General features: G+C 39.4%; 1 protein-coding gene and 1 long non-coding RNA gene across 2 annotated transcripts in view; both read left to right on the top strand.

Moving 5' to 3' along the window:
* LOC145801033 (uncharacterized) overlaps nucleotides 1–19,608 on the top strand; it is a 114,288-nt gene extending 94,680 nt beyond the window's left edge. Inside the window, exons 3-10 of the mRNA XM_082891128.1 lie at nucleotides 16,147–16,203; nucleotides 16,948–17,097; nucleotides 17,186–17,313; nucleotides 18,250–18,517; nucleotides 18,724–18,790; nucleotides 19,041–19,111; nucleotides 19,195–19,278; nucleotides 19,438–19,608. Of these exons, the coding sequence (XP_082747254.1) occupies nucleotides 16,147–16,203; nucleotides 16,948–17,097; nucleotides 17,186–17,313; nucleotides 18,250–18,517; nucleotides 18,724–18,790; nucleotides 19,041–19,111; nucleotides 19,195–19,278; nucleotides 19,438–19,608 (996 nt within the window). The remainder of the gene's footprint in view (nucleotides 1–16,146; nucleotides 16,204–16,947; nucleotides 17,098–17,185; nucleotides 17,314–18,249; nucleotides 18,518–18,723; nucleotides 18,791–19,040; nucleotides 19,112–19,194; nucleotides 19,279–19,437) is intronic.
* A 494-nt stretch (nucleotides 19,609–20,102) lies between these two features.
* On the top strand, nucleotides 20,103–22,244 carry LOC145795294 (uncharacterized). The gene is made up of 3 exons (XR_014335963.1): nucleotides 20,103–20,163; nucleotides 20,757–20,862; nucleotides 22,105–22,244. It is a non-coding gene; the product is annotated as an uncharacterized LOC145795294 (long non-coding RNA).
* The last annotated feature ends 2,868 nt before the right edge of the window (nucleotides 22,245–25,112 follow it).

Here is a 25,112-nt window from a genome sequence, read left to right as displayed (position 1 = left end):
TGCTTAACATATGCCTAAGAGTGCTTACAAGTGAAAGAGAACGGAAAACGAATCACAGAATGCATGAACAAAATTCCAGGAAACAGGGTCCCCGCTCGAGCGTAAACTTCTCCGCTCGAGCGGACCCTTAAGGCCTGCTAAAGTACTGGTTGCACGAAAGATGCGCTCGAGCTGAAGGCCTGTCTACAAGACTCCGCGCTTGAGCGTGAGGTGTCCCGCTCGAGCGGACATCCAACTCTGCAAAAAAATGCTGGGAGCACGATTTTCCCGCTCGAGCGGCCATTACCCCGCTCGAGCGGACCTCAAAAATCTGGGTTTCCCAGATCGTGTTCTTGAGCTCCAATACGGTTTTCCATCTACATTTCTTGCATGCAATGGCCCAAATTACACATTTACACATGCTAACATGCTACTAATACAAGATTACAACATTAGGAAGCTCAATTTCATGATTTATCTACATGCATGTCCCAAAACATCTCAAACCCATCATCAACATGCTCAAATTCAAACATTCAAGACTTATACTTCCATGATTTGTACATGCATGTGGGAGATGCTCATCATTCCCAACTCAGATGGTACAAATGGCGATTACAACATGAGCTTTAACCAAAACTTTACATGGATCATTTGTTTCAAGCTCAAACATGCAAATTCAAGGTAATCTCTTACATGCATGAGTTCTAAGACTTCAAACTCAACAAAAATCAACTTATTACATGCTCTTGATTACAAACAACTCTTGAACTCACAAGATTACAAGTTCAATTCATAATTTCAAGAGTCAATGGCTTACCTAGAAGTCCAATTCTTCAATCTATGGTCCAATTTGAGTTGGACTCCAAGATTCCAAGCCCTCAAGATTAAACACAGATTTTTCTCTCTTCTCTCTCTCTAAAGGTCGGCCCTCTCCTCTCCTTAGAGTGAATATCAGCCAAAATGAAGGTATATGAGAGAATGAGATGTGTAGTGCTCAAATGCAAGAAGCCCCACTAGCCACAATTAAGGTATTAAACAATTGGAGCACAATGTCATTAAATAATTCAATTTAGTCTGGCCCGAATAAATTTTCAATTAAATTTCACCGTAGGCTCTAAAAATTATGCCAAACACAATGGCGTAATAAATTTCGGGTTCTGTGGCCGATAAGGCCCTCGGTTGAATTTCCCAAGCTGATTATTCGAACAGATATTCCTATGGTGAACAGGTAAAACTTCAAAATCGTATATATATATATATTCACAGAATGGCACACAAATCATATCAAAACATATAATCACAATGACATTTGGGACCAATTAGCATAATACAGAACAGGGGTATCACAGTCTTCCCCCCTTTAGGAAGTTTGGTCCCTCAAACTTAATTTACCTTCGTCGGGAAATAAATGTGGGTAGCGTAAACGCATTTCCTCCTCTTTTTCCCATGTAGCATCTGTCCCATAGTGTTCCTTCCATTCCACTTTCACCATTGGAATGGATTTGTTTCTCAATTCTTTCACTTGTCGATCAATAATTCTTTCCGGCCATTCAGTATATTCCATATTTTCATCAATAGCAACCCGGTGATAATCAATCACATGTAACGGGTCTCGGAGGTAACCCCTTAACATCGACACATGAAACACGTTATGGATCTACTCGAATCCCGGTGGCAAAGCAACTCTATAAGCCACTGGACCAAGTTTCTCCAAAATTTGAAACGGCCCAATGTAACGGGGCGACAACTTGCCCTTTTTCCCAAACCTGACTTGGCCTTTCATCGGAGAAACACGGATGAATACATGGTCGCCGACCTCATATTCAAGAGGTCTTCTCCGAACGTCTGCATAATTCTTCTGTCGGTCTTGAGCTGTTCTGAGCCTTTGCCGAATAGTTTTGATCTTTTCAGAGGTGTCCTGTACAATTTCAGGCCCGAGCAAAGCTCTGTCCCCGACCTCTGTCCAATAAATAGGTGATCTACACCTCCTACCATACAAAGCCTCGTATGGTGCCATACCGATGCTGGAGTGGAAGCTATTATTATAGGCAAATTCTGCAAGTGGCAGGTAATCTTCCCAACTCCCCTGAAAATCCAAAGCACACATGCGAAGCATATCTTCCAAAGTCTGTATTGTTCGTTCTGACTGCCCATCTGTCTGTGGGTGGAATGCAGTGCTGAACCTTAGTTCTGTTCCCATAGCTTCCTGCAAACTCTTCCACAATCTAGATACAAACTTCGGATCTCTATCCGACACAATGGATACTGGAACTCCATGTAAACGGACAATTTCATCAACATAAATAGTAGCCAACCTGTAAGCAGTAAATGTAGTTTTGACAGGCAGAAAATGTGCAGATTTAGTCAGTCTATCAACTACAACCCAAACAGAATCCATACCGCGGGAAGTCCGAGGTAGGCCAACAACGAAATCCATGGTCACATGTTCCCACTTCCACTCAGGAATGGGGAGAGGTTGAAGTAGACCGCCTGGTTTCTGATGTTCAGCCTTAACTTGCTGACACTGAAGGCACTTGGACACATGTTCTGCAATCTCTTTCTTCATTTTAGGCCACCAATAGGTTTGTTTCAAATCCCGATACATTTTATTGTTACCCGGATGCATAGCAAATACGGATCTGTGGGCTTCATCTAAGACCCTCTTCTTTAGCTCCGGAATAACTGGAACACATATTCGGTTTCGAAATTTCAACATTCCATTCTCGATACTGAACTCTGCTTTTGGGCTGACTTCAAATTCATCAATTACCTTTCTGAGGAACTCATCCTCTTTCTGTTTTTGTTTGATTTCATCAACAATTGCCGGCTCGGCTGTAATAGCGGCTATCAATCCGCCCTGTTCGCACACTACCACTTCAATTTCAGACTTTTCAAAGTCTTGCAAAATCTCCCTTTGTTCAGTAAGCAAGCAAGCCATACTCCCTGTTGATTTCCTGCTCAAGGCATCGGCCACTGTATTAGCTTTTCCGGGGTGATACTGAATTTCTAGGTCGTAATCTTTTATCAATTCCAGCCATCTTCTCTGACGCATATTCAACTCTTTCTGCGTGAAGAAGTATTTTAGGCTTTTATGATCTGTGTAGACTTCACACTTTGCCCCATACAAATAATGCCGCCAGATTTTCAAAGCAAAAACAACTGCGGCCAATTCTAGGTCATGTGTTGGATAATTCTTCTCATGTGGCCTCAACTGTCGGGAGGCGTAAGCAATAACCTTTCCGTTCTGCATTAACACACAACCCAAACCCTTATAAGATGCGTCACTGAAAATCACAAAATTTTCCGTACCTGAAGGTAGTGTCAAAATTGGTGCAGTGGTCAATCTTGTCTTCAATTCATGAAAGGCTGATTCTCTTTCACTATTCCACTCAAATGGTTGTCCTTTACGTGTCAATTGGGTAAGAGGCACAGCTAATTTCGAAAAGTCCTTTACAAACCTTCTGTAGTACCCAGCTAAGCCCATGAAACTGCGAACTTCTGTCACATTAGTTGGTGTAGGCCAATTCACAATTGCTTCTATTTTCTGCGGGTCCACTGAAATTCCTTCCTTGTTGACCACGTGCCCTAAGAAAATAACCTCATCCAACCAAAACTCACATTTCTTTAACTTAGCAAATAGTTTTCTTTCCCGAAGTATTTGTAAAACAGTCCTCAAATGATGTTCGTGTTCAAGTCTATCTTTAGAGTATATTAAAATATCATCGATGAAGACAACAACAAACTCATCGAGGTAGGTTTTAAAAATTCTATTCATTAAGTCCATAAATGCTGCCGGAGCATTAGTCACTCCAAATGGCATAACAAGAAACTCAAAATGACCATACCTCGTTCTGAATGCGGTTTTCTCAACATCTTCTGCCTTAACCTTCAGCTGATGATACTCGGATCTCAAATCAATCTTAGAAAACACCTGTGATCCCTGCAACTGGTCAAATAAGTCATCAATACGGGGTAAGGGATATTTATTCTTTATCGTTACCTTGTTCAATTCCCGGTAATCAATACATAGGCGTAAGGTACCATCCTTTTTCTTTACAAATAACACTGGTGCGCCCCAAGGCGAGGTACTGGGCCGGATAAACCCTTTATCAAGAAGGTCTTGCAACTGTTCTTTTAATTCTTTCATTTCGGCTGTAGCCATCCTGTAGGGAGTTTTAGAAATAGGTTGGGTGCCTGGCACAGTCTCAATAGTAAACTCTATCTCCCTGTCTACCAATTCCCCTGGTAATTCATTTGGAAACACGTCTGGGAATTCTCTAACGATGGGAATATCATTCAATTCAACATTCACGGATTGTTCAGTCAATACATAACACAAATAACCCTGGCATCCCTTCCTGATCAATTTACAGGCTTTCATTGCAGATATCAAATATGGTGGAGGTACTACCCCATTTCCCACAAACACAATTTCTTTCTGTTCTGGTGGTTTAAATACAACCCTCTTTGTCACACAATCTATAGTGGCACAGTATTTGGTCAACCAATCCATGCCCAAAATTACATCAAAGTGTCTAAAGTTTAAGGGCAACAAATCTACATACAGGGTAGCATCCTCAATATGCATGTCACAAAACCGATATATATAGTCACATAACACAGATTCCCCCGATGGAGCAGACACACATAACAAATATGGCAACAATTCTAGGGGTCTTTTCAGTCTAGATGCAAATGCATATGTCACAAATGAATGCGTTGATCCAGAATCAATTAACACAAAAGCATCCTGATTACATATCGAGATAGTACCTGAGACAACGGCATTGGCATTCCGTGTATCACCCGGAACGAGTGCAAAGACTCTCCCTTGTCTCACTGTATCCCCAGTAGCAGCAGATCTCAAAGTGTTTCCCGGCTTCGGGATCGATGCAGTGGAGCTAGCAGCTATCTTCCCACTATTCTGATTACAGTCTCGGGCTATATGCCCTTGTTTCCCACACTTAAAACAGGCTCCCGATGCACGGTAACAAACTCCACGGTGCCTTTTGCTACAAGTGTTGCACATAGGAGTCGTGTCTCGGGAAGAACTTGAGGTAGTTGAGGAGCCCGTGTTTTGCTTTTTCAGAAATTTCTTCTTCAAAAAGAAGCCTTGTCTTTTGTTGCCTCTCCATTCGGTTGTCGGCTTAGCTTGTCTAGCTATATTAGCCTCTGATATGATGGCCCGGTCAAGCACCCCAATGTAGGTCTCCAATTTCAGGACATTCACCCGCTCTAGGATGTCACTTCGGAGCCCACCTTCAAAATGCCTTGCCTTCTTATAATCAGTGTCAATTACGTGTGGTGCAAACCTGGCCAACTCAGTAAATTTGGCCTCATACTCAGCTACAGTCATACTGTCTTGTTTGAGTTCCATGAACTCTGCCACTTTCCTGTCCCGGACACACTGCGGGAAGTACTTGTCATAGAAGATTTCCAAAAATTTCGCCCAATCAATATCTCTGTGGTTTTCCCTCATCAACATCCACCATCTTCTCGCTTCATCTTCTAGCATAAAGGTGGCTAGAAGCACTTTCTGTGTATCCGAGCACGGAAACACCTCAAACAGTTTTTCAATCCCAAGTACCCAAGCTTCGGCTTTTAAGGGATCTAGTCCACCATGGAACTGTGGCGGTTTCATTTTCTTGAATTCCTTGGTGAGAGCGATTATCCGATCATCATTTTGATTATCTGGCACAGGTGGTGCCGGAGGTGGAGGTGGCGGATGTGGTTGCTGCCACTGTTGTTGCCACTCCTGTTGCTGTCTCAAAGCTTCTGCCATTTCCTGAATCAGTCTTTCCATTCTGTCCAGTCTGGCAGCAGAGGATTCCTCTAACTCATCACCTCTGGTTCTCACCATCTGATTAAACTTGCATTATATTCCATACCCAAGGTACACAAGTACACATACACTAAGGAGCACATATTTCCAGATAATCCGTAATGCAAGTAGTTCACAACTTACACATATAATTATTCATAACAAAACATTTAAGTATATAATCAATGCTTCCAAACTCGTATTTATCACATGAATGCATCCTAGATCTCATCTAGACGCTTATTGCTCTTTTTGGACAAGTGTGTGAGTTATTAACTCGTGCTCTGATACCACTCTGTCACGACCCGAACCCGCCCCCGTGGGTTAAGGACGTAACCGGCCAGTAATCATGAGATTACCTACGGCCTCAAACTGTTCTAAACGTATTTTAACAGAGTTAATGGGGGCCAAACGGAAGCAAAATTAAAAACTTTGTCCATAGAGCCGTGCTTATATGCACATCAAACAAACCATACTCAGATACGTTAATAACTCACATCAAAGGTACAGCTTCACAAAATTCATTACAGACAGGATCGTCCAAAACGAGTCAACCTATAACAGACTATGTACAGACATGCACTGGGTCCTTGCCAACAAGACAAAACATAGGTACATAATAAAAGGGCAAGGATGGTCTCATGCGCGAGGCACAAGGCTGACTCTCCCAAAACTCCTGTTGTTCCTAGCAGACTTCACTGGGGCTGGGTTTGGACTTCCCTTGGCTCACCTACAAATACATGAATGAGCGTGAGCGATAGCCCAGTGAATAATATCAAATATAACAGTTACATAACAATATGTAGATCAACGTGCTCTAAACGGCCTTGGGCCCAATTCATACTTCTGTTTAACAGCAAAATATATATAACTATACGAAATGCAAGTCAAGTAACTGTAGTTCCAAACATTCTGGCCTTTGGCCCATCCGGGTTTCCATTCATGGCAAAACGGCCTTCGGCCCATCCATTCATGTCAAACGGCCTTTGGCCCATTCATTCATGTCAAACGGCCTTTGGCCCATTCATTCATGTCAAACGGCCTTTGGCCCATTCATTCATGTCAAACGGCCTTTGGCCCATTCATTCATGTCAAACGGCCTTTGGCCCATTCATTCATGTCAAACGGCCTTTGGCCCATTCGTTCATGTCCAACTTTTGTCCACCATCCCAATTAACAACTCATAATATTTATAGGGGAATAGCAATTGGACATTGACAAGTTTTCAAATATTGATATTACTCACAGTGATCGGCTTGTGGATGCGCCCTGGAGCTTGACCCTACACATTTCATGAATACAAAAGGGTCACTAACAGTTCAATCCGTTCTTTAATTCACATATTCCTCTTTAGGCTTTGTTCGTATCTCATTAACTCATTTACAATGCTTAACATATGCCTAAGAGTGCTTACAAGTGAAAGAGAACGGAAAACGAATCACAGAATGCATGAACAAAATTCCAGGAAACAGGGTCCCCGCTCGAGCGTAAACTTCTCCGCTCGAGCGGACCCTTAAGGCCTGCTAAAGTACTGGTTGCACGAAAGATGCGCTCGAGCTGAAGGCCTGTCTACAAGACTCCGCGCTCGAGCGTGAGGTGTCCCGCTCGAGCGGACATCCAACTCTGCAAAAAAATGCTGGGAGCACGATTTTCCCGCTCGAGCGGCCATTACCCCGCTCGAGCGGACCTCAAAAATCTGGGTTTCCCAGATCGTGTTCTTGAGCTCCAATACGGTTTTCCATCTACATTTCTTGCATGCAATGGCCCAAATTACACATTTACACATGCTAACATGCTACTAATACAAGATTACAACATTAGGAAGCTCAATTTCATGATTTATCTACATGCATGTCCCAAAACATCTCAAACCCATCATCAACATGCTCAAATTCAAACATTCAAGACTTATACTTCCATGATTTGTACATGCATGTGGGAGATGCTCATCATTCCCAACTCAGATGGTACAAATGGCGATTACAACATGAGCTTTAACCAAAACTTTACATGGATCATTTGTTTCAAGCTCAAACATGCAAATTCAAGGTAATCTCTTACATGCATGAGTTCTAAGACTTCAAACTCAACAAAAATCAACTTATTACATGCTCTTGATTACAAACAACTCTTGAACTCACAAGATTACAAGTTCAATTCATAATTTCAAGAGTCAATGGCTTACCTAGAAGTCCAATTCTTCAATCTATGGTCCAATTTGAGTTGGACTCCAAGATTCCAAGCCCTCAAGATTAAACACAGATTTTTCTCTCTTCTCTCTCTCTAAAGGTCGGCCCTCTCCTCTCCTTAGAGTGAATATCAGCCAAAATGAAGGTATATGAGAGAATGAGATGTGTAGTGCTCAAATGCAAGAAGCCCCACTAGCCACAATTAAGGTATTAAACAATTGGAGCACAATGTCATTAAATAATTCAATTTAGTCTGGCCCGAATAAATTTTCAATTAAATTTCACCGCAGGCTCTAAAAATTATGCCAAACACAATGGCGTAATAAATTTCGGGTTCTGTGGCCGATAAGGCCCTCGATTGAATTTCCCAAGCTGATTATTCGAACAGATATTCCTATGGTGAACAGGTAAAACTTCAAAATCGTATATATATATATATATTCACAGAATGGCACACAAATCATATCAAAACATATAATCACAATGACATTTGGGACCAATTAGCATAATACAGAACAGGGGTATCACATTCGTGGTAAGTAACGTTGTCAAGATTGCAGGTGTACTGATTGGCCGTTTCAAGTGAAGGGATGTCAGTCACTATATAAGGTTGTGATTGTTGTATCGGGAGCGGTGTGTTGTGAGTAGCTGGTACTATACCTCGGGCTATAGTATAATGGATGTCTCCCTAAGTTTTCAAATTTCTTTATTTGGATTAAATGTGATAAGTTCGTACCTTAGCACTGGTCAAGTCAGAGGATATTATCAGAAGCGTTAATTGGGTATATAACCCATGGTTAGAGTGTGACCCGTGGGTGGAGTCACAGTGGTATGGTGTTTACGGATGAAGATGTGGGTTAATGACGAGGGAGGCGAGGACTTTTACCCCTCTGGAAAGTTAGAAAAGTGAATCTTTGGAAGCCCTATCGGCGACTTGTGACGGTGTCGGGGTTTGGTTCATGATGGTTGCCTAGCGGTAGTGTGGACTAGTGGTTTAGCACGGAGGCCGGGCCTCTTGATGGTACTCTCGAGATGAGTGACAAGTAAGAAATAGAGTAACGAGTGGACCCTATGAGTTATTGGAGGATTCGGTGTAGGAGTAAGAGGGCTTGCAAAATAAGGAGGTTTTGCCTAGTACGGTTGAATGTGTTAGATGGGATGGTTTCGAGAGTTGCGCGGTGTTGGCAGGACTATATGAGAATGTTCGAGGGAACGTGAGATTTGTATCTCGAGTTAGTGGGAATGGTACCTGTATGCTGGTTCGTGTGTTGGGCCTTGCTAGATAGTGAGTCCATGGTGACCCCCTTGGTTGTATAGGGGTAGTGTTCATATTGTGATTGGTTATCCATTGTTGGGTGTGGGTTATGAGTGGATGCTGCCAACATTCTTTGAAGGTAGAGCAATTCGTGTTCTAAAGTAATGAGTATAGCGTGGGTCAAAGTAGTCCTTCGTATTCGGGATGTTGTGATTGAGGTTGACCATGTCGGTCTTCGGTCAAGGAAGTGATCAGGCTTGCTAGATAACCATGGCGGGGGATGGTGATTCCCTTAGACGCGATGTTGAGGCGGTTAAATTTTAGGAAATCCAGTGAGATTCCAAAATTTGTGGTTCGTGTAGAGAACTCCGTGGTTGGGGTTAGTGGTCTGAGTAGCACATCAGTGTGTGGATTACTGAGTGTAGAGTTTATTGAGTTGACTAGTCAGCTTGTCGGTATCGGGTGTTGGGATGGCATTGGTCACCTTGAGTTTAGTCTCGTTCGTTGTAGACTACGTATGTTGATTAAGGAAAACTGAAATTAATCGAACATGTTTTGTCGTTGAGTCTGACGGTTGGAATAATACATCTAATATATGTATTGATTGATCATTGTGAATGATTGGCTTTTTATACATGATGAATGTATGGTGTTTAGTTTGATGTTGATACAGCACTATAATGTGTATCATTTGTGTATTTCTGAGCCGTGTTTATGATTATAAAGTGGTTAAGTAAAGGGAGGCGGGATAAAATTGCAAAACCATGAATTTCTTATACCTTATGTGTTGATAGTACTGTTGTTATTTCTATTAACTATCATTATAGAAATGTTATGTTCTGTGTCGGTTGTGGCATCACTGTATGAGTGATGGTTGTGGATAGTGCTGTTTTGGAAAGAAATGGAAAACAAAATTTTTCCAGTGTTTGGACCATATAAATGCGTTGTTGAAAAGTTGATTTAATTCAAGAATTTTAAAGAATTCCAGATTAATCTTTTGGCAAATAAACTGTGGATGACTCTGCTTTTTGGGTAACACCGTATTTGTGAAGAATGTTTGCAAAGCTTTTGAGTTTTCGTACGGAACATGCAAGATTTATTCTGGAACGTTAACGTTGAAAATTTAAACATCTTTGGGAAATGCCTCTTGAACAAGAAAATGTTTTCTTATTATCTACTCTAAAGATTTGCTTTGGTCGTGTTGTTGAGTAGTGACTTAGCTTGGAATGCTAGTCGGTTGTTGGTGAATTGTTTCGGGGGAGGTTTGGTTTGTTGAGGCTTGCGTACCTAAGGTGTGGTTGTTTAGAATGTGTTTCCTTGGTTAGTATCTTCCTTGCTAAGAGTAAGTCGGAGGTTTGTTGTGAAAGTAATTTCTTTCCTTAGGGCTCGATTGTTGACTGCTCTGTTATCAGTTGGCCTTGTGTTTTGGCGTACCCTTAATTTTGGGGACGAAATTCTTTAAGGGGGGGAGGTTATAGCGGTCCCGATATTTCCTGTGGTTGTTTAACTATAATCCGGACTCGGTTCCGTAGATTCGTTGTTATCTTATCCTCATTTCTATCCCTTACTCTTTTAATTAGAATTTTGGGTTGTGTTGGGCAGGTTGGGAATAAGTGGGTCGTGTTTTAAAACTTAGAAATTTTGCCCAGGTTTTGGTCTCTCCGCTCGAGCGGCGATTTGACGCTCGAGCGGGATTTTGTTGTTGCCTCTCCGATCGAGCGGCAGTTTGGACGCTCGAGCGTGAATTTCCTTCTCTCAGCATTTTGGTCGTCTGCAGAAAATTCTGGGAGAGTGCACCCGGCGCTCGAGCGGATCTTTGGACGCTCGAGCGTGAACCTGTGTCTGTACGCTCGAGCGGGGTGTTGTACGCTCGAGCGGACCTGCTTTTATATCAGTTCGTGAAACCACCTTTTTGATCACTTTTTGATTTCCTTTCTCTCTCTTACTTTTTCAAAACCTCCATTGGAGAGCACTTCACTCTAAAACCGAACTTCTCTCTTAGGATTGATCTACCTAGAGTGTTTTTCTCACCTTGGGCCTTTGTAAGAAGTGTGTTGATCGTCGAGGGCTTTGTTGAGATCTGAGAAATTTGGGATTTGGAGCACTTCTGAGTTTTACTCATCTTCTCCCTTGGAGCTCTGAATTTGAGGTAGGGATATCCTACTCCTCTCTATGGATTTTGTCTTTAAATTTTGGTAATTTGAGATGTTGGGGTTGGTTTGGTAATTTTTGTGAAAGTTTGGGCCTTTTGTGTTATGTTACAAAAGTTGGGGTTTTATTTGTAATAAACCTAGATGCATGTTTGGTATAGAGAAATGGAATAAATGTTGAATCATTGATGAAAATGGGACCTAAGGGTGGTGATGGTAATTATGGAAAATGACCTAATTACATTGTTTAATTAATTGAGATAATTAATTGTGGGAAATGAGGAAATGAATTGGAATTGTTGAGATTGGGAGTGCATGGGGTTAAAGGGTGTAGTTGAATTATTTATCACTCACCGAATTGAAATGTCGATTGAATATCCATTGTGCATTTATTTCCTGCTTAGAAATAATTGCTTTGGGCTACCGGTGGAGGGTAGTGTTGATTGTTGTAGACAATGCTTGATGATTAGGCAAACTAAAACTAATCAATTGGATGTGTCATAGAGCATGTCGGTTGATAGAATACATTAATTTTATGTATTGATTGATTGCATATGTGATTCTGTGTTTATATGCATTACTTGTGTATGGGAGGAGATAGGGGATGTACTCCACGGTTTAGGGGAAGATGGGGGATGTACCTCTAAACCGGTTAATGGTTTAGGGGAAGATGGGGGATGTACCTCTAAACCGGTTGTTGGAATGTTGATATAGCTCATATGCTTATCGGTTGAAGTGTTGATACAGCTCATATGCTTATCTATTGAAGTGTTGATACAGCTCATATGCTTATCTGTTGTAGTAGTGATATAGCTCATATGCTTATCTATTGAAAAGTTTGTTTGATTTGATATAGCACTAAAATGTATATCATCATTGTTTGCGAAGTATGGGAGTAGTTTATGTGTTATTGGTACAACACCATAATGTGTATCCACCTTGGATTTCGAAAGTGTTCTAGTGATGAACTATAATCTCATCAAACGTTCTGGCCAGAGTACTGAGCCTTGTTTCCAAACTCAAAGTTGAACAAAAATGAAAAGTGAATTGTAACATAGACTTGGCTGTCATGGTAACGTAGGGAGATGTAAATGGAAGTGTCAGTGTTGACCATCTATCAGTTGCTAATCTTTTAGTCATTGTTCATGGTTGGTTTAGTGTATTTCTACTGGGCTGTGGCTCACCCTATATGGGAATATCATTTTCAGGTACAGGTAGCATGCCACCTCCAAGGACGTAGCTTGGGAGGCCAGAGGCGGACCTTTTTGTTGTTTTACTTTTGATGTATTATTTGTAAATTCAAGCCAAGGGCTTAACGTGTTTGAGTTAGTACTCTTTTGTTGTAACCAAGTGTTAACTTGGAAAGCTGTAAGCCCATAGGGCATTTGCTTTTGTTGTTAACATGTAATACTTTTTGTAATGAAACTCTGTTAAATGAAAGAATGTGAAGCTTTTGAATATCAATGCAGGTCTTATTTAATGGGTTTAAAGTTATTATTTTGAGGGCGTTACAGGTAGGGAATATTATGGGGGTGTATAAAGAAAAATACAAATTTAAGTTCTTTTAAGTAGATGTAAAAACACCACAATGGAGTTTAGGAACAGGATAATGTGGTGGAGTTTTTAACTAAATCATATATATATATATATATAGTTGTTTTTCAAATGTTTTTTTAAAGTTAAGTATTTTTGAATTTATATTTTAAATTTCTATTGTTTTGTGAAATTGGGGTTTTCAAAATGAGTGATGATAGCTAGGGGTAGGTATTGTCTCATTGGTCCACCCAATCCTATTTTTTTAGAGGGCTTGGGAATGCTATTTTGGCTGGGAGGCCCAGGCTAAGTTATAACCAAGCCACAAACATTTGTAACATGAATTACAAAATTTTGGACATTTTATTACGTTAATTTGTGAAGAGGTTATGTATTTTGTGGTTACGTATTTTGTGGTTAATGGTACAAAATTTTATCGTAAAGTTACGTCAATTTGTGATAGGGTGCACACCATGGACTTTTCCTACTGAAAAATATATAAACACCCCTTCTATGCTCCAATATTATGCAACTAATCTGTTTATTTGTTTTGTTTATTTATTTCTTTTAATCAACTAGAGCTCAACCACTGTAACTCTCCCTCTTCTATTCCCCCTTATTTGATCTCAGCTTCTCTCTTTATGTAGACTGTAGCCCCGTCATTTCTGTTACTAATTCTTCTTTTGTCTTTTTTAATTTATATTATTTGCTTCATCATATCAATCATTATTATTGGCTATTTGTTGAACTCTGTTAGTGAGTAGTGACTTTGTTTAACTTAACATGGCTGTTTAATTGTTTCTTTGTTAATAATATCTGTTGTATATTGGAATGTTAGATTCAATCGTTTTAATGCATTTTTTTTTTTATAGAAACAAGTTTTATTGCATTTCGTTTTTCAAAAAATAGTCTCTATATATAAGTGGTTGAATTTGGGAATTATATTTCCTTCGAGGTTAGGCTTGAGATGACTATATGAGCTTGATGTTCAGGTTGGACTTGGTTTGGACAGATACAAAATTTCTTATCAGGTGGTGCAAGCTTTGCCCAAACCCAACTTGGCCCGATCGGTGGCCACCCCTACTAATAGCACCACACTTATTTCTTTGGAATCCCTTCATATTTTTTTATTACAATTTTACCCCATCATAAAATACATTAATGTGTATTAATTGGGTGTGTGTTTTATTTATTTATTTATTTATTTATTTATATATAAAATTCCAATTTTATCCTACCCTTAACCTTCCAAACCCCTAAAAACGTAACCCTATCTCCACCCTAATCGCCACCTACTAGTAACAACTTTGACCACCCTCCCCCGCCTATCCCTAACTCTGGCCACCCTCATTTACCACTCCCAAGCCTCTACACACCGTTGGTAGCCGATTTCTCACCTCATCGCCATTTCTCAACTCCTCACTAACTTACACCACCTTCGATCACATCCTCATCTCCATCGCTAACCCCATTTCCACCTACATATCGCCACCCATCCTTATCTCCTCTCTTGATGGCCCTTACCTTATTTTCTCTTCATTTTGCCACCCTTATCTAGAAACTGCAACCCTCTCTTCGATGTCGCCGCTTTAGCCCCTCCAACCATTTTGATAGAGAGAGATCAAAAAGAGAGTCATAATGGTGCATATGGGAAGGTTGCAAAGGTGTGCAAGGGATGTGGAAGGTTGGGGAAGAGCACGATAGGGGTGGTACTAGGGTTGAGAGGAAAATTTATTTCATGGTCCAGGAACATCACGTGGCCATGTCCCTGACCAATTACAAACTACCATACTCTGCTGTTTTTCAACCACCCAACACAAAATCGTGAGTCTCACTCTCTCCACCATTCACAACATAGGGTATCACGTGGTTGTGTCGCAAGACTACCAAATAATTTCTCGATGGGAGTGGGTTTTAGAGGTGGTTGTTTCAATTGCTATAGTGGAAGTCAAGATGGGGACTAAAGTTATGTTTCAAAAGTTAGGAATGAAAGGAGAATTATGAATAAGGCCTCATTTGGCAAGTGCTGATTTAATCTAAAAAGTTAAAAAGTCACTAAAAAAACTAAAAAGCTAACAACTTATACCAAAAATTCAAAAATTCCACTTTCTCTCTAACTTTTACACACCTTTTTGTGAAAAATTAAAAAGTTATCCCAAACATACTAATTTTTTTTACATCATATTTTAGCCAAAAAGTTACTAAAAAAAAGCATGTTTCCAAACGAGGCTTAAGATGAGGATCTAAAAAAAAGTTAAAAAGTTTAATAATTTAGCAATGTTATAAATTTAGACTTAACTATTCAGAAATTATTTAAAATTATTTTATGATTCATATTTATTCTACACATAAACTCCACATTATACAAATTCAATCACAATCACATATCATCATTCGGGGTAAATAAGGGTGAGTTCATAAACTTTTATTCTTAATAATTTTTAAAAAAATAGATTTGAAATGGGGCTCGGAAGCAGATAGTGGCCCTGTTTGGTAGAGCTTATTTCCAGCTTATTTCAGCTTTTAGCTTAATTTAAACTATTTTGATGTGTTTGGTTCAGCTTAACAATACAACTTATAACTTTTTGTAAGTCAAAAATCAACTTATTCTTTGAGTGGCGGAGGAGAATCTTAATTTATAAGTCAAAAATCAGCTTATGTTCACAGCTATAAGCTATAACCTGTTAAGCTATAAGCTATAGGCCTTGTTTGATAGGACTTATTTCCAACTTATTTCAGCTTTTAGCTTAATTTAAGCTATTTTAATGTATTTGGTTCAGCTTAACAATACAGCTTATAGCTTTTTGTAAGTCAAAAATCAACTTATTCTTTGAGTGGGGGAGGAGAAGTTTAATTTATAAGTCAAAAATCAGCTTATGTTCAGAGTTATAAGCTATAAGTTGTTAAACTATAAGCTATAATCACTTTTCCACGGCTCTACCAAACGGGGCCATAATCACTTTCCCACAGCTCTACCAAACGGGGCCATTGTATCTACTAGTTTCATCTCTTTATAAAAGGATGCTTTCTGATCATTGGCAGCCCCCTTCTAATAATAACAAAATTACACTTCTAGTGTTACGAATCTTGCATGTATTATTGGTGTTGTACTTATTTTTCAGTTATGATTGATGACTATTGATCTGTGGACCTCCCTGTATGCATTGTTTATTATGATCTAAGAGATTTGCATTTTTCTATCATTGGTTTTTACAGATTCCTGAACTGGATTTTGAGATTCCTCCAGAGGCTCAGCGTGGATCTCTGTCAACGGTATCTCCTTTTATAACCTACTCCTAATTTCATATTATCTTCTGTACTTATGATGCTCAACTTGTCCTTTTGTTTATGTATTAGCTTTTGCCAAGATGTTTACACATTATGTGAGCAATTTGACTGGTTGCCACTGGCAATTGGTACTTTCTTCCCATACACATGCAACTTTTTATGATCTTATTTCTGTCAGATATAGATTTTGCAATGGTAGTTACACTAGAGTGTTAAAAAAGGTATTGTATCAAGTGGGACTTTTTTCTATATTTTTTTTTTCTTCAAATTATTACATTTTTCGTGATAAGAAATGCGTTGGTGATATCTCCCGTTGATGGATTTTTCCTTTTCTTTGGTTTTGTTTGGGTGCATCACATGTAGAAGCCACTTGGAGAGTAGGAATTAATATCATCCCATCCCATCCCATCATTTGGATAATAACTTCGATAAATAGTTCTGCTGTGTGTAACATGCTATCATGATTATATTTTTCTGCTCTTTGTCTTACCTTGGCCATTAACTCTTCGTTCCTATATGTCTATTCGTATAACTGATGTCCAGTCATGTTAAACTAGTAATATTTTGTTAAGTCAGAATTCTGAAGTGAGTAGTGCTGAGGAGTCGCTCAATTTATAAGTTAAAAGTTCAGTATATTCTCCAAGATTGCTGGTGCATTGTGCATGAATTTTGAATAAAACCCCCTTTTTTTCTTCTTTTCATGCAGTTTTGAGTCAACATGTTTGATCTTGTGTTATTCTTTTCCACATAATCTGTGTTATTTATTTGGATGCTTATCTTTGTACACTATTAACCCCACCCCTGCTGTCTGTTTTCCAGGTGGAAGGGATATTGTTACAAGCTGCGGACGAAATAGAGGCCCTTCAAGAAGAAAGAAAGGTACATGTTAATTTGAACTCACTAGCTATTTTTCTTCATCTTCCTCCTCCTTCTTAGGTTCCCTTACAACCTATCTTTTGCTTTTCAGAAAGTGGATCCCCAATCTACTAAAGCAATTGACCGGTTCTTGCCAAAATTGAGGGCTTGTGCAAAAGGCGAGTCATCCTTTACAATCATTCTTGATGATCCTGCTGGCAATAGTTTCATTGAGAACCCGTAAGTGCCTACCCACACCCATTAACATTTAAATCTATAAAATGGCATAATACATTACATAAGTGTCTGCTTTAGGTCTGATTATAGTAAAAATATAATGATATTTGAACTGTAGAGAGGATGTCCTCCAAACCCCCTACTAAGACTTGGGAGGACCCTCCAATATTACAAGAAATCTACTTTTGAAGCTGAAATTCTTGTGCAAATTTCTAGCACAAGAGAGTTAAATTAATTTGATCTTCATCGTGGTATTTCTGTTGTATGTGTTGTTCGTTGCAGCTTCAATGGGCTGCCTATGGTTATTGTCTATGTTACGCGGACTCTTCAAAATAAATCAAATACCCGTGTCGGACACCTGACACTCAGATAAGAGTATGTGATATGTGTCAGCTACTTTTCAACAGACACTTCTTATATAATTGTATGTAACACTATTATTATATGTACATATTGTTGTATAGTTGCAATAAATGCCTTTTTGACATTGTAAGTTACATATAGCACCATTTTATCTCACATATTTGATTAAAAATATAAAATATGACATTTGTTTTTGCCGAGTCCATGACCCTTAAATTTATGGTTTGAAAACTCTAACCTCTAGATACATACCCACATCTGACACCTATGTCCCGGTCCATGTAACATAGGTTATTTTTTTTTAAAAAAAAATTTGTTTTTTTTTTTAGGTTGTGAGATTTTGTGTGACTGCTGTTGTAACTTTTGCTAACAGCATAAGTGGTAAAAATAGCTTAATTAAGCTGGAAAAAGTTGATTCCTTTGGCTCAGGGAGGGGTGCTTTTAGATTCTGCTTATAGATTATTAGCTTATAATAAGCTATAACAAACAGGCCCATAGTTAGTTCTTCTCTCTGTGTTTCTCTCTTTTTTTTTTTTTTTTTGGGTAATCTGAAGGGCATCCACTGATCCCTGATAGGTTTGCTCCATCTCCGGATCCTTCATCGACAATTACGTTCTATAAACGAACTCCTAAGCAACAAGCATCACTGGGGTACGTTGTCGACCCATCACTTGGGGAAGAACATCGTGATGAAGCATTATCAGAGGAACTAAATAGTACTGGTGATCAAACTAGAAGAGAACCACATGGATTAATTGGAGCTGCAGCTGGTCAGCGGGCTATTGCTCAGGGTAATAGTGCAGAATTTGCTGAATCTTTGTTTCGGTACTCTGCACCAGAAGAGGTACAAATATCCTTTCAAAAGTTCATTCCCACCTCCTGCTTTCTTATCCCTCCTCTCGTCTTTTGTGGTGCAAATGTAGAACGTAAATTTGTTGCAAAATGAGCATGGATAATTCGCTACTCTATTTTCTTGAATTTCACATCTGTTTCTTTTATGAAATGGGAAGCTGCAATTCAATTATTTATTTATTTCTTCTTGCTGGATAGGTGATGACCTTCCCATCAACATGTGGAACTTGTGTAGCCAAGTGTGAGACTCGAATGTTTGTCACCAGTATCCTTCTTATCTCTTCTGTCATTGAGATGTGACATGGCACTAGTGGTTCTGTTTTTATACTACTTGCCATATACAAATAATATGGCATACATTTAGTGTCTGAAAGGATTGTGGAGAATGATATTTGAGGAATCTAAGATTGTTTCTACTACCATGAGTTTTGTGGTTGGAAATGAAAACTATTTTCCCCTTAGTTCATTTTACCGATAAATAAGCATGGGCTTTGTTGAGCTTAACAATTTAACAGATATTCCATACTTCCGAGAAGTGATCATCATGGCATCCTCTTGTGATGCTTGTGGGTACCGCAATTCTAAGGTTTGTACATACGTATATATTTTCTTTACTATTCTCATTGTTAATATCCTGATGATGTGTATGCTTTCCCTTTGCAATTGAAGCCTGGTGGCCGTATTCCTGAAAAAGGAAAGAAAATTACAATTTTTGTGAAGAACATTAATGATCTAAGCCGTGATGTGATAAAGGTATGCCATTGTCACTCATAGTTTTTGTGCAAATGAACATTTTGAACATGCCTTCAAGAAAACTGACAAGAGCTAACTAAGGATGTTTGAATCTAATTAATGCTGAAGAAAAAAACGCAATTCAAATGTGCTGACTAACAATCATTTGATATATCTCAGTCAGATGCTGCTAGTGTAGAAGTTCCAGAGCATGACTTGGTGCTGACAAGTGGAACATTGGGTGGAGTTGTGACTACTGTTGAAGGTTTGATCACTAAAATTAGTGAAAGTGAGTACATTTTCCATCCTTTGGTTTTCATTTTCATGCTGCAATTTCTATCCTTAAGCTGAAGATTTTCTTGGCGGTTTTCATCTATTTATTTTCTAATTATAGGACAGGAATGTATATGTTTCCAAATATTGATGGTTTTTGCATTCTCATTTTTAAAGATGGTATAGATTGACCAACTTTCACATGTTAGTAGTTGTTTGACTTGCAGGGATTTGGATTCCTAAATTTATGTCTTTGTGCAGTTCTCTCTCTCTCTCTCTCTCTCTAGTTAAGATACTACAGTTTGCATTGGGAGCTAGTGGATGTTATCAATATATAATTGGTGTTAATGTTATAAATATGGAGATGGACATCTTCACATTATTTGTCTGTGATTTTAATTTTGATTTCTTTTGCTTTGTAGTTTGTCATCCTATCAATTTTTATTTTATTGTCTCTTTTTCCTCCTTTTTTGGTTATATGCACCAACATTTACACATCTCTTGCCAAATTGAATTATATATTATATGATTAATTGTGCAGATCTTAAGAGAGTACATGGATTTAGTTTTGGGGATAGTCTTGACGGTAGTAAGAAAAGCAAGTGGCTAGACTTCAGAGCAAGGCTTAACAAGGTAGTGAACCCTCAAATATGATGTTTTCAATTTTTTGAGAACTAAATAGCCATCATGATCCCAAAAAAGGAGTGGAGAATAAATGACAAAGGAAAGCTACCATCTGTCATATGCCTGTAGCATTTCCTGAACCTTAAATTTTTTCCCTTCAATTATCAAATCAATTCCGCAAATCCTTTACTGTGCCATTTCTCAAACCCTTGTCTCTCTCTCTCTCTCTCTCCCCCCACCACCCCACCTCCCAAAAGAGATTATTGTAGTTGGTGTAGAAAATGATATTGTTTCTCAATTCAGAATTGCAAAAAACACGCACACACAAGATACACAGATATTACTTAGTGTAGACAATTTTCGAGTGACTCATTTATTGTCAGTTCCTTTTTTCTCAATGTTTAAGACTGCACACGAAATGCATGTCCATGTTGACTCTCTCTTACCATTTGAATGTGTCCAACGGATAGTGAAATGGACTGTTGTACATTCCCATTTATTTAGCGTCTTCTCCACCTGGGCATTAAATGTATGTTATTGGTGATTTGTCTAACTATTTAAATTATCTGTGAGCATTCAACTGTCTGACTGTTACTGTATAGCTTCTGAGTGTGGAAGATCCATGAACATTGATCATTGATGATGCCCTGGCTAATTCTTTTGTCGCACCGGCAACTGACGATGTTAAAGATGACCATCAGTTATCATGTAAGTCCTCCACACATCTCTATGGCTGGTGTTCTGGTGCAATCTTATTTATATGAGACAACTGTTGGAAGCTTTTTATGGGTTGTAGCCTTATATGTTCTTTCTGTGGATGAAGCTGTCAATACAAAAAAGTCAAACTCTTCTCTCTACTTTTTTGCACGTCTTTTTGTAAAAAGTCAAAAAATACTAAAAAAAATCAATTCTTAAAACAACCCTAAGTCAACGGCCAAGTTGAAAATCCGCATAACCATGTTTTGGAGAATGGCCGGGGTTTTAATTTTTTTGGTTTTTTTTTTCTTTTTCTTCAAATAATATCTTTCTTCGAGAACATGTATAGAGCTGTGGTTTATCTGATGTGGTCTTCATATTAGGCAGACAAACCCTAGAACTTGGACTTGGACGGACCTTATTTTGTGCATATTGTACAATGTTGTTTTCAACGCAGTTTTAACCACTGGTTCAATGGTTAAAACTTGGCCTATTAAACTTGAGGTGTTACTGGTTTGAGCCTTAGGCCATCTCCAACGGTGCATCAAATTGTGCATCAGATTTGAAATATGATGAAAAAGCCACTTTTTCTTCCTCCAATGGTTTCACCAAACTGATATCAAATTGAGAATTAAGCAAGAATTTCACCAAACTGAGAATGCGCTGGGTCTTTCACCAAAACACTATTCATTACCGTTGTATTTTCACTACTGGATGACCCATCAGATGACCAATTTTGCGCAAACTTTTGTACAGATTTTACACTGGGAGGTCGACCACCCGGTCGATCCTGAGGTCGACCCCCCCAGATGACCCTCAAGCTTGAAAATTCAATTACAGAATTGTACAAATTTTGCTCTTTCCGGTCAACCAGCCGATCGACTGGCTAATCATTCCCCCGGACGTCTAGTACGTTTTGATGAAAGCTACAGTACACCGTTGGAGTGATTGATATCAGATTGAGCCAAATGCCTTTTTTTTACTCAAATTTGGTGAAAATTTTGTTCAATCGTTGGAGATGCTCATAGGGCAGCCACTTTGTACAAATCATGTCAAAAGTTAAGTCTATACCCAATCTACCTCTTTCCAGACCCCAATGGGTACCAACCCATGCCTACTCTTTTTTCTCTATTTTTACTATGTTTGCTAAGGATTTTTCTCTTCATAACTATTTATGGCACTTAATTCTACTTTGCTAGCATTTTTTTTCTTTTTAGTGTTGCTGTTGTATGATGTCATATTGACAATGTGCAGTCGAGGAATATGAGAGGTCGTGGGAGTAGAATGAGGAGTTGGGTCTGAATGATATTGACACCTCTTCAGCTGACGCTGCATACAAGTCGACTGATGCTACACGAAAGGAGGGAACAACTGTATGAAATTTTCTTGTTGTTTCCATGTTTTCCAATACAAGTGAAAGCACATGCGCCTAGTGTAGACGCGCCCGCATGGGGCCCTCGCTACTACAGTTCGGACTCGATTTTGTGTCATGGTTCTTAATCTTGAACCAAAGAGTTCAAATCTGGCAAATCGTTTTGAGAAACAGATTTTTTTTGAAAAGAAGTGCCAAACATGGGCTGCTTTTCCAGATACAGAGTCGCCACCTAAATATTTTTTATGGGGGAATTTAGGAAACCCTGACTCAGTGCCGAAGGCCACATGTCCGTCATCACCAGAGTTGCCTCGGCTCGGGAGCTAGGGTACGATTGGGGAAGGTCAGCTATGAGCACCCCCTCTCGCCCGATCCGAAGATCGGCCTCTACTAACCGTGATATCCGTTTTTGAAAACGTTATGTGTTCTTATTCCATTTATTAGCCTAGAATTACTATGTTATGCGTACAGCAAACAAGTATAGACTAGATTGCCTAATTTGGAAACAAGCATTGCATATCCGTTTTGTTTCGAAAAATGTTTTGAAATTTGCTACTCGTAAGTAGGCTAAAACACGGATTTCAACGAGTTTTTCCAACTCGGGCAATCCAACCTTCACCCACAAGCATTCAAACAGTTTATCTCACATAAGCACTTAGCCACATGGTAAGCATACTATCATGGTAGCATTCACACGCATGTGGTATGCTAAAGCATAAATACTTACATCGTCCTCCATGCCAAAACAACAAACTAGTTAGCAAAAATGCGTGTCCTAGTCCATGTCAAGTTTGACTAATGCAACACATGCAGGATGCAATTAGAGTAGGCTCGGCTAACCTAAATATGGCATGTGAAATGCAACCAATTGATTTCACGTATTCAATTTGGGATTTTGAAATACAAATGCAGTTAGCATGATGTACCGAGCCCGGTGCATGCAGGACAAATGTATGGATGCACGCATGCGTTGCATAAGATATGCTAATTTAAAAAAATGCCCTAGTCTACCATCATAAACAGGTAAATAAAAGGGAAGAAAGACGTGAGGTTGGAAGACATACACACACTCACGCACACTTATTACATCATTGCCCTCGCTCGGAGGGACCGAATAAATATTACAGTCCGAATGATAAGCAAATAAAATTATTACAAAATTTTTTATTAATTAATAAAAAAGAATGCAAAGAGAAAGGAAAGGGGTGGCCGCAGCCTCTGCCTCGGGATGCGCGAATGATGCATGCTCGAAACCCAACTCGCCTGGAAAACCCGTACCACATTACTGCCACCTCTGTTTATACTGCCCTGCTTCTCTGAAAATTCCCAAAGTCCCAGAACAGGTTCCTTGCATGCTGCAGAGTACCACCGGCCGAGGGAAATTACCACCGGCAGTGCACAATTCCCACCGGCCGCTTTTGGATCTATCGGCTGTAAACAGATTGCCGGTCGGCACTAAATTCTGCCAGTCGGCAGAAACTTCCTGCAGAAGACAGTTATGACAGCAAACAGAGGACAGACAGTATGGCATGGGATTTCAGGCATATGTAAGCATGGTCATGCTTCCTATGTGCTTTAAACTCAAGGAAGCATGGCCCTCGATCCTCGAGCCATCAATGGTGCATGATAGCCCAAGGGATCAAATTTGCCACTTGATGTAAAGATGCATGCAGCAAACAAAATGAGAACCAAAGCCTTATCAAATCGGAGTCAAAGGCCTCGGTGACCGAGAATCAAGGAACATTACATCACTTGAAGTATGAATGTCCCTTGATCCCCACATTTGGCTTGACACCCCAAACCAAATAATGCAATGCATGTTATGCAAACATGGCTTAAAATGCGACATGATACCAAGATGCAAGGCATGCCAAGTGTGGTGCAACTAGTATGGCAAGCATGCAATGTTAGGCATACGAGATGCAAATTTAGTGCAAACATGGGCCATTTAGGCAATGGGATCAACATGTTACAACACTTAATGAAGCAATTATGCAACAAACATGAGATAAGCATGCAAGGGTGACCATAAACCACAAAGGGGCCGACATCAAACCATCTTAAAACAGTGGCCAAAAGTGCCTAAAATGGTGGACAAACTCTCATGCCAACATGCAAGCCAATGGTCTCGAAACTAAGGCACAAGAAAGGAGGTACCTCACTCCCATAACATGACCAATCATAGCATGATTTAGACAAGTAAGAAACAGAATTTTTACAGGCAAAATAGGGCTCCAAACCCTCCTAATATGGCAGCTAAGATGGCTCCAAAGGGGTGTATGCACTAAGGTTCATGTGTAGGCATAAGAGGGCACGCCTTCAAGGCAGAAAAGAGGTCACAAATGCACACATATGAGCATGATTTATGGACTGAAATATGGTCCTAAATGATGCCAAAACATGAGGATGGTCCAAACTATGCATGCTAGAGGTCAACATACTCAAAGCTTACAAGCCAAAACACAAAGAGATGACATCAAACAAGGCAAACATGGCTGAAATAGATGACCAACAGACCTCAAACATGATAAAATAATACCAAAACCTTCATGGAACCATGCCAATATATGCAAGAATCATGGCCTAAGCACAAAGGGGCATTTCTAGGCCAAATGGAGCAATACAAAGCAAGTACTTTAAGAATGCAAAGAGACATAAATCCGGCCAAAAACGGAGGTCACACATGACCTAAAACACCCAAAAAACTTCTGAAATGAGGCCAAAAATGATCAAGCATACATGCTACCCTTTTAAGCCAAAAAGCAAGGAAACAAGACAATGAAAGGAGAGGGGTGTCCCTCCCCTATGCAAGACTTCAAACCACCTTCCTTACCACTAAAAATACACTGGTTTTCAGTGGTGAAGAGATCAAAACACTGAAGTAAACAAA

This window comes from Camellia sinensis, chromosome 1, assembly GCF_055761805.1.
Source record: "Camellia sinensis isolate YWXY chromosome 1, ASM5576180v1, whole genome shotgun sequence".
Classification (NCBI taxonomy): domain Eukaryota; kingdom Viridiplantae; phylum Streptophyta; class Magnoliopsida; order Ericales; family Theaceae; genus Camellia; species Camellia sinensis.
Note: the sequence above shows the minus strand (reverse complement) of the source record. Positions and strands in the feature narration are given on the sequence as shown.